The 9,828-nt window shown below is 35.7% G+C and overlaps 1 protein-coding gene across 4 annotated transcripts; it reads left to right on the top strand.

The window, feature by feature from the left end:
- Positions 1–2: 2 nt before the first annotated feature.
- On the top strand, positions 3–4,998 carry FBXO48 (F-box protein 48). 4 transcript variants are annotated; one of them, XM_014070674.2, is made up of 3 exons: positions 3–127; positions 2,961–3,319; positions 4,371–4,998. In XM_014070674.2, the coding sequence occupies exons 2-3, from the start codon at positions 2,993–2,995 to the stop codon at positions 4,548–4,550; spliced, it is 507 nt and encodes a 168-aa protein (XP_013926149.2). In that variant the 5' UTR covers positions 3–127; positions 2,961–2,992; the 3' UTR covers positions 4,551–4,998. The 4 variants fall into 4 exon arrangements, with proteins under 4 accessions (XP_013926149.2, XP_087572961.1, XP_087572960.1 ...); XM_087716835.1 differs by having other exon boundaries at positions 50–127; positions 2,965–3,319; XM_087716834.1 differs by lacking the exon at positions 3–127 and adding an exon at positions 861–2,339 and having other exon boundaries at positions 2,965–3,319.
- The last annotated feature ends 4,830 nt before the right edge of the window (positions 4,999–9,828 follow it).

Below are 9,828 nucleotides of genomic sequence, written 5' to 3'. Positions count from 1 at the left end.
AGGCGGGTGTTTCCGAAATCCCTGATTACGTAATTTGCAATGGGGAAGGAAGAAAAAAAAGTAAATAAACAAATTCGAATGGAGAAGCCGTTAAAACCGTTAGTGGAAACGGAGGGCCGGGAACCAGGTGAGCGGCCTCGAGCCTCCTGCGTTCCTCGATGACGTGGCGATTGCATCCAATCACCGAACAGGGCCGAGCGGGGCAATTAAAAAGCGGCGACAGGGTATTCGGGAATGGGGTTCCCAGCAGTCATTGGGAACAAAGGTGTCTCGAGAACGTTGTGGTAATCTGTTGACGTACATTCTCAGGCGAATTCCTTCCAGTTTCGTAAAATTATACAGAATTGATGTGGCAAGTGCACAAATTTCCCGTCATAATATCCAAAGTTCGCCATGAAGGGTCCTTCGTGCTCCGTCCCCCGCCCCTTAACAAAACGTTTTATAGAAGACAACTTGTTAATTGCAAAACAGATGTTGATACAGAATTACATGTATCTTGTCTTTTAAAAGTGAAAATTTCAATCCCATGACCCTCCAAATGTTGCCAAAATACTCCCTCTCAAGCAGGCTGGGGTTAATTGAGATTTCTGGAACATCAAAATTTTCCCAAACCTGTTTGAGAACAAAGATGTACAATCTTTCTCCATCCAATAAAGGAGAATATTTGTAGCTCAGTGTTGAAATGAGGGATCCTTGGTGCTGAGCTTGGTTGTTTTCTTGCAGATGTTTCATTACCCCAGTAACCAGCATAGATGATACCTAGTTTGGGTAATGAAACATCTGCAAGAAAACAACCAAGCTCAGAGAGCACCAAGGATCCCTCATTTCAACACTGAACTACAAATAGTCTCCTTCAAAGTTTGCCATTCCTAACAATTGTATATGCACCCACAAACAACCCATTGTGCAAACTTCTGGGAGTGCCAAGGACTCCATCCCTAAGCTTCATATATATTCACTTTTTATTACAGCCCAGCTGCAACTGTGCAAATAAAAAAATTACATATTTCAGGAGGGAGCTAATTAGTGTGTTTAATTTGATTGTGTTTTTTTTCTAATTCAATGCATGAAATTTTTATTTGAGGTGTATGTTAATTTGATGACTATTAAAAAGTAAGATTCAATACTTTAAAAAAAATATTCTGGAAGGAATCCTCAAGGCTGTTCAAAGTCACTAACTCTCAAAGAGAAAAACACAGTTTTTGATCCCTTTAAAATTATGAAGTTTACATTGCTAATTGCTTTGCATTGTAACAATGTGCAAAACAACTACCAATTCTTTTGTTACCAGGTGAAATTTATTTACATTTATATAAGACTTCTTAGCTTATTACTAAATCAGCCTCTCTTGCCAAGGTCCTGTACTCATGCATTTTCCCCCTGATGTTGAAATACTAGTTGCAACACAGTATCAGCCCCACCAGACATTCCAGGCTTCTGTGGGGTTTCCCCCTTTCACCATCTTGCTGCAAAAGCCTTAAGGGGCATTTTTATGAGAAGATAAAAAAGTATTTTGGCTAGTTGGTGGGCAAGGTGTGTCTCTTTTTTTAGAAGAATGGCTGAAGATCATTGACAGCATCACTTAAATTTTCCTCCCAACCACACTACCAAATTCCTCAAGCTACAGTAACAGAAGGAATCAGACCATTCTTGTCAGGCTGTGAGCTTTATGTAGGAAGCAGAAGTCATGTAAAACTCTGAAGATTCAAAACTTTAAGAATGATAGTTATTGGTTCAATCAGAAAATCAGTTTTTTGACATATAAACCTACCTATCTATACTATTTTATCCTATCATATATTTTCAGATTCTGATCATTACTTTTGCAGGCCTTGGCTACAGCCATTAGGTAGGATCATTGACTTACAATGGAGTTTATATGAATATGGATGAAAGGGTTAAGCTTAGCTTGGGAGGTCCAATTGCAAATCTACTCTCTGCCAGTCGCTTGGGACCAGTTGGTCTCAACCTAGCTTATATCACAAGGTTCTTGTGAAAAAATAAGGGAAGATCACCATGTAAACCATGGTTTACCATGATGATCTTTTATTTTTCATTTCTTCAGTTCTGGAAGAAAAGGCAGGATATAAAACTAACCAATCAATTAATAAATAAATGCACATGAATGATACCCAGATAGACCATGAACGTATCCTTACCTTCAAGCAAACCAATCATCCTAAATGGCCCTTTTTGCCAGTGAGACTGCCAGTGAGACTGCTCCATTCTACACAGAGCAGTAGCTTCGCTTCAAGCAGACAGCTCCCCAGGCCCAGCTGCCAAAACCTTTTTGTTTCAGTCATAGAAACTTTTGTCTAGCTTTCAAGCTCCAAGCAAATGTAAGTTGGAACTGAATAATAATAATGTGTATTAGTAATAAAGTAGTAATAATGTCTATTAGTAATGTGTATAAATAAAGTAATTAATTAAATATTAATTAAAATAATAAAGTAATGTGTATTAATAAAGTAATAATAATGTATATTTGATTTATACCCTGCCCTTTTTTCCAGGTTCATATTTACACTGAAGCAATACAGTCCAGTTAATTGTTTCATATCTCAGATGTTTGTACAAAAAATTGAGAGAAATTATTTCCTTTGGCTCAGATTGGAAAACTTGTCTCTGTATAATTGCTACTTTTCAGTTAGTGTATCACTTCAAGATGCTCCATTTTAACTGAATAGAAAAAAATATGCCTACCTCTGTGGGGACACACACATACACAAACACCCTTATACATATGTTCCTTAAGAAAGGCAAAGTATCATTCAGAGAAAACAATAAGCAGTAGTATTAAAGCCAAAATTCCTAAAATGATTGTGCTCGCAGTCACTATATATAGATATTTTAGCACTGATATTTAACTAGAAATAGTGTTTTAATGTCATTAAGTAGCAGCAAATGTTTCTAAATCGAGTTGATTACAGTTTCATTTCTGATACTTTTATTTTTTTCAGAAAGGCTGAATGGTATTTAAACAGTCTAAACTATGAAAAAAGGGTCTAAACAGAAATCATCTAAGCAAAACCAGCAGACTGTTGAAACAACTACTTGTAAGAAATTGTTCTTTAAATCTTCCAAACTGAAGAAACACAACAGTCAAGAGGATTTTGTGAAACTATTTCCACTAGAAGTCAGCTTAAAGATTTTTAGCAAACTTGACATTCACAGCTTGTGCAATGCCGCAATAACTTGCAAAAGCTGGAACCAAACCATTGAGCATTGTGATGATTTATGGAAACACCACTGTTTAAATATAAGAGCTGTCTGTCAGCGAGAGGTTGATGGTGACAGAGGAAAAGGGTACTCATGGAAGGTAAGTTTAATTGAGGCTTGATTATATTATGATTTCTTATATCTCATGCACTGTATCACTAAGTCTTTTGGCACAGTTGAAATTCATCACATTTTTTATGATTTTTACTTGGCACATTGATCTGTAGTATAAGCCTATGTTATTTGCCTTATTTTTTGACAAAACTAGAAAGAAATATGACAGGATACAATATATTTCTGTAAACAATTGCTTTTAAGGTTTTGCACCTTAAGTTTTGTCTAGTAAGCAATTGGCAACCACTATAGATCAAAGATCTTTATAACTATTTAACATACCTATTTTACAACAGGCCAACCAGAAGTTTGGAATGATCTTGGAGGCTTTCCTGGAGTCTGGGGAGGGCAGAAACAGCCTTCCCTGCCCCCCCCCTCCAGGAGGCCCTCCAGAAGCCAGAAACAGATAATTTCTGAACTTCTGGTTGGCCCATTGGGCCCGTTTTTTGCCCTCCCAGGCTCCAGAGGCTTTCCTGAAGCCTGGGGAGGGCAACAATTCCCCCTGCTGCACAGGGAGGTTGTCCATGCATGTGCAGGTGGGCGGGATGCATTGCATTGTGGGTGTGGGGCACAGGGACACATGCTATTGCGCATGAACACATAATTTTGGCACTTGTTTACAAGAAGGTTTGCCGTCACTGGTTTAAGCTCTGAAACTTCTAACATGAGAATGTAATCATTTCCATGAATCACTAGTGGGCAGCAATGTATTAGAAGTCCATTCTAATCTTTTTTTTCTTCCTTAGAATAAATCATCCTTAAAATACTGGTTTCAAAAGACTTGCAATACAAATACAAAAACTATATGATGTGTAATAGATATGTCCTTTCTAATGAAAGGAGTTTACAGAGTTTTCACATAGTGAAATTATTCTTAATCCCAATTGGAATAATCTGCCTTGAAGCCAACTTGTAAGAAGATGAGAGTTGATTCTACCCCACCCCCCTAATTATGGAATTGCTTGCAAGAGAAGGCTTTTTATACATGTATCTTTATTTATATCTCTTTCCTATTCTTCTCTAATTGCTTTTATCAGGTCACGCTGCATAGAAACTACTGGAAAAGCAAAGTAAAGTATGAATGGCTGAGTGGAAAATATAGCAATATTCAGTCACGGAGTAATTTACCAGAAAAATGTATGTATCCTATGGATGTGGATACCTGGGGAGAAATCTTGGAAGCTGAACTGGAAAGAGTTTTATACAGAGGAAATTAGAGAGGAGTTTGTGTGTGCTTATACATGTTTGTGTACATATGTGTGCCTGTGTGCATATGTATATGTGTTACATTTGTAGTTTGGTTTGTAGCTACTTTAGTTTTACACTTTCGGAACTGTAAATATTTTAATTCTTTGTTACAAAATTTGAAATGCTATATGTACAAATAGTTCTTTGATGCTCATTAACAGCACTTTATAAATAATGTCAAATATTTATTAAGTTGGTGACCTAGTCTACTAGTGGCCCTTCCAAATGATTAGAACTACTATTCCTTTCAATGCAAGCTTGCAAGTCCATTAATGGAAATGATGGAAATTGTAATGTAAAATTTATGGAGGATACAGATTATTTATTCTTAAAGTGCATTGATTTAGAAGATCTTTGCTGAACAGTTTGATTTATTTTTGGTCATTGATCAAAATAAAGAATGGTTGACTAATCTGATTTATCTACTTATAAACATTTTGTTTCAAGATTGCAGTTATAGGTATTGATTAAATTCCACTGTAGTTTTTAAATTTTAAAATAGGCCTATACATGTGTGTATGTATAGATGTATAGATTAGGATTAAAATCCAAAATCATTACTCACAATTGTGATATACGTTAGGTTTTTTACCCACAAAGCCTAATTCACATAGGATATGTCTTTAAGACAGTTGAATAGAATTCATTTTTAAAAAAATATCATCTGAAAATTATAACACTTTCTGCAGAGACAATACGTACTTATTATTTTGTCACAAGCCAAACTCATGAGAATTAAATATATGAATGAGTCATATCAAAACCTTAGTGAGAACTAGACTCATAGCCTATTAATTGCACAAACATTTCCCTCTAAGTGCAATAGACCGATAATGTCAACTTTAAACAAACAAAAAATTACATCTCTTCAAAAAAAAAAGCAACTGATATTTTCACAGCAATTTCAAGTCTGAAAGGGTTGATAGAATCAAAAACAATATTTTGTGATAGCCAACTATTTCTTCAACTGCAGATCTTTGAATCTACTTCCCACCAGACCCCAAAATAATTTTTGGTAGGTATCCAAGGATTGGGATCTGATAAATTTTGTGATACTGGGATATAGCAAGAAAGGGAATAATTGACAGGTCTTCAACACTCATAGTGCAACAGCATTGCAAATTTCTTTCTTCATTTGTCGTCATTATCATGGCCCATTTCTATTATGGCTGTGTAAGATCACCTATTTTAGGCATTTTAGGGCACAAGAGGGAAACAGGGAAAATGTATTGCACAAGCTTTCTTTGAAGTATTCCATTTGTGTCACTTCAATGACCTGTTTCTTTCCATTTTTTTAACTTTTTAATGTTGAGGAATTTAAATTCTTTAAAATACAGAAAAATATGTAACATGATTATCAGAAATTATAACCAGAGAATATTAAATGAATAATAAGCACTCTGGCTGGGTTAGCATTCTTACAAATGTATTAACATCTGACAGTATAGTAACATCCAAAGCTTCAGATTGTATTTAATGAAAATATGTGTACATTTGTAACAAGCTGTCCTTTATACCACATACATTCATTAAAAGTAAACTAGAACATAAGCAAATTATTTCTAGTTTGTACAAGTGAGATATCATAATCATTTGCTCAATTTGGCGTCTGAAATTTATTTTGTCTGAACTTCTGGACTGTGGAATTCTGGATTTCCGTCAGTAGAAGGATGATACTTAGATAGGCTGAGCTAAGTTAAACTTACTTCTAGGTAACCATAGAACCAATAGAACATTTATACATGAATTCAATGGATCTTGCTCATCTACATTCAGAGTGCAATGCTATACTGTATAAAGAATTTCAGTGGAGCAGTTTCTTTATTTTCTCACTAGTATTTCCGGAAGAACAGAATGTATCATTGACAAACAGACAAGTGAAGAAGCTGGAGATGAAGACAAGTATAGTATCTTGCAGAAGCAAGTAAATTCAAAACCAGAAATGAAGCAGGGGACAACATAAAAAGACATATTTGAATGCACATGTTGGTGATTCAGCCTCAAGCATGAACCTTTTAAAAAGGAGTAAAAGGAAAATAATGTTAAGATCGTTAGTGAAAACAGTTTGAAAAAATAATAAAATAGTTCTTTAAAAATATCGTATTAACCAATAGCAGAAAGGCATAGCAGGGAGGGGGGGATGAACAATGTTTAATCAGCATTAGCTTAAAACCAAGCAGAAAAATAAAAAAGGGGATGATGGAAATAAGATTTTTTTTAAAATTTTTGCAAGGTGTTTATATTTCAGGGACACTATATATTCTAATTTTGCTCTCACTTGCCCAAGATGGTGTTTAAAACAAACATTCTTCAAAGGCCATATGTGATCCTTGGCTTGAAAAAGAAAAGCAAAACAAAAAACGAAACTCTTAATTTATGGAAATGATTGAGGAAAAACACCCCACTTTAAAAATGTTTATTATAATTTTAATGGGGCTTTTTAAGACTGAAGAAGGAAAAATAGTAACTACATTCTGTAATAACATAAAAATAACATTAAAGAAAAAAATAATGGCTGTTGTCACGCAAGAACAATTTAGTTCTAGAAGCAATTCAATGGCTACAATTAACATGGTTTCAAATATGAAATGTTAGGATTTCAATGACCTCAGGTTTGTGCTAAGTTTATTATATTGTGATCTTTAAACTTCCCTACAGCTGCAACTTAACATCTTTTTTTAAAAAAAAGTGAGTGCTACCATGTAGACACCAAAATACAAAGAAATTACAAAAATTTAAATCTGCTGTGTCTTTTTTTTCTCTTGGTATGTGAGTATATCCATTTTAATATGAAGTTTTAAACTTACTTATTTTAAAATGGATATGTTTTCATTTTGTGGTTACAAGCTGTTTATAAACTTCCACCTACAACTGAAACCTTAATACATAAAACCCAATTTACAACTGTGGTTTGAGAATTACTGTTTGACTGGAAGTTTGAGAGTAGGTGACAAATTAGGTACACATACATGCCTAGGTGCATGTTGTGCGCGCACACGCACACAATATTTACAGGTATAGCTAAAATATTGTGAAATGGCCAAATCTTATCCAGAACATTACAAATAAAGACTTGCAAGATTCTGTTATTCTAGCCAATCTTAACAAAAATAGCTTTAGCCTTACTTGTCGAATTAATTTCTAGTCTGGTCTCATAGTATAGCTGACCAAGAACTAGTCATGAGTTCTAGCAGCATCTTGGAGTATAAGTATCTCTTACAGACACTAGCTGAACCACGTTCCAGCTAGGTGTGCCTCTTGCCTCTGTCTATATTTCACTTATGCATCTGTAAATAAGCCATTTATGACAAAAATAAACAATTTAATAATAATTCTTCCAAAGGAAAATAATGAGCTATAATGGAGCTTTAAGCTGTTCATAAAACTGGAAGTGAGGAAGATGACCAGCAATTTATATAAGCTAGGAATACAGAAAATGGTGCACATGCAGCCCAAGCATCATTTTTGTGGCTCCTAGAACAACACAAAATAATGGCTTTGGCAAGCAAATCAATATATACATTTTATACTATGAAGGATTCAAATCTATAGAAACCTCATGAAAAGATATGATAAGACATTAAATACTCATTTAGAAATTTCTTAAACTTTACTGCCTTTAATTATCATCTTTGTACTAATAAAGGAGAATCATCTTCATGCTTTGGCCTTTTTAAGCCTTTTTAAGCCTTTTTCCTTTTTCCGAGGCTTGAGTTCTATACTCTCCATTTTTGGAATACATCCCTCAACAAACCGTATGGCCCTTGAGCCAATAGAAGTTGTGTAGTCTTTTTCAAAATTAAGCACAATAATGAAATGGGGTTAGGTTACTTGCAGGACTGCTTCTCCTTGGGAATATCTGCCCATCCTACTAGGTTGACTAGGGTAGGCATACTCCAAGTCCCCTCCTTTTAAATGTTGCCATCTGATGGGACCTCAGAGACAGGCCTTTTTGGTGGCTGCCCCCAGCCCTTTGGAACAATTGGTACTTGAGATCTGAGGGATTCCTGCCCTTTTCATTTCCCAAATGACTATGAAGTCCTGTTTGGGATAGGATAGGGCCCGAGTGGTGAGGATGATTGGCCTGAAGGAGAAATAGTACTTTTGTTTTTAATTTTGTTTATAATCAAATGATGATTATATTAGCCCCAGGATACTGCAACCATTGTAAATACAAGCCAGCTACCCAAATATTGAACATGTGATCCTAATGATGCAAGGACTGATTGTGTCACTCTTCTTAGTACTGTTGTAACATTGAATGATCACTAAACAAATAAGTCAAATAAGTTTAGGACCACATGTAACTAAAATATTATGTGCATCAGTCTCTGGATGGAGTACTCTATCATTTGTTATTTTTTGAACAAGTGATGAGTAGGAACCCATTCTGCTAGTCCATTGTTTTAAGTTTTTACCAATCAATCAGTATCAGAAATAAATTTCAGCATTGCCTTTCCCAAAGACAATATGTGAGAATGACTCTGGAAGATAGAAGATCTGCAGGCCAGCAATAGCAATTGCACTTAGATTTATATATGGCTTCACAGAGCTTTACATTCTTCTCTAAGCAGTTTACAGAGTCAGCATATTGCCCCCAACAATCTGGGTCCTCATTTTACCAAATTCAGAAAATTGGAAGGCTGTCAACCATGAGCCGATCAGGATAGAAACACAATACTGCATTCTAATCACTGCACCACCATGATTCTTAGGCTGTAGACAACATTTGTGGCCATCCCAGTCTGTTAAGTAGGGGAAAACCTCAGTTCACAGGTGGGGGAAAACTACACAACTGTTTCAGAAGGGACCTTCTGTCAGGCCAGCAACCAAAAATGACACATGGATAAGTTGAGTTCCTTATCGTTTTACACTTATAGGTAAAATGCTGCCAGACAGAGCACTTGACTATATGCATTTGCAGTATACTTTATGATCTATTAGGGAGAGGCACCTTAATGGATTAACAGAGTTGGAAGGGACCTTGTAGGTCATCTAGTCCAACCCCCACCCAAGCAGGAGACCCTACACAATTTCTAACAAATGACAGTCCAATCTCCTCCTCAATGCCTCCAGTGATTAAGCTCCCACAACTTCCAAAGGCAAGCTGTTCCATTGATTGATCGTTCTCACTGTCAAAAAATGTATCCTTATTTCTAGGTTGAATCTCTCCTTGATCAGTTTCCATCCATTATTCCTTGTCTGGCCTTCAGGTGCCTTGGAAAATAGCTTGACCCCTTCCTCTCT

The sequence above is a fragment of the Thamnophis sirtalis genome, unplaced genomic scaffold (assembly GCF_051295495.1).
Source record: "Thamnophis sirtalis isolate CommonGarterSnake01/CBP01778 unplaced genomic scaffold, rThaSir2_p1.2 scaffold_5, whole genome shotgun sequence".
Classification (NCBI taxonomy): domain Eukaryota; kingdom Metazoa; phylum Chordata; class Lepidosauria; order Squamata; family Natricidae; genus Thamnophis; species Thamnophis sirtalis.
This window is presented reverse-complemented; position numbering and strand designations above follow the sequence as displayed.

Bases quoted from the DNA above. Each gene is read 5' to 3' on its own strand.
- FBXO48 (XM_014070674.2), top strand. From the start codon at position 2,993: ATGAAAAAAGGGTCTAAACAGAAATCATCTAAGCAAAACCAGCAGACT. The intron at 3,320-4,370 runs GTAAGTTTAATT...TGCTTTTATCAG, and splicing joins GAAAAGGGTACTCATGGAAG to GTCACGCTGCATAGAAACTA.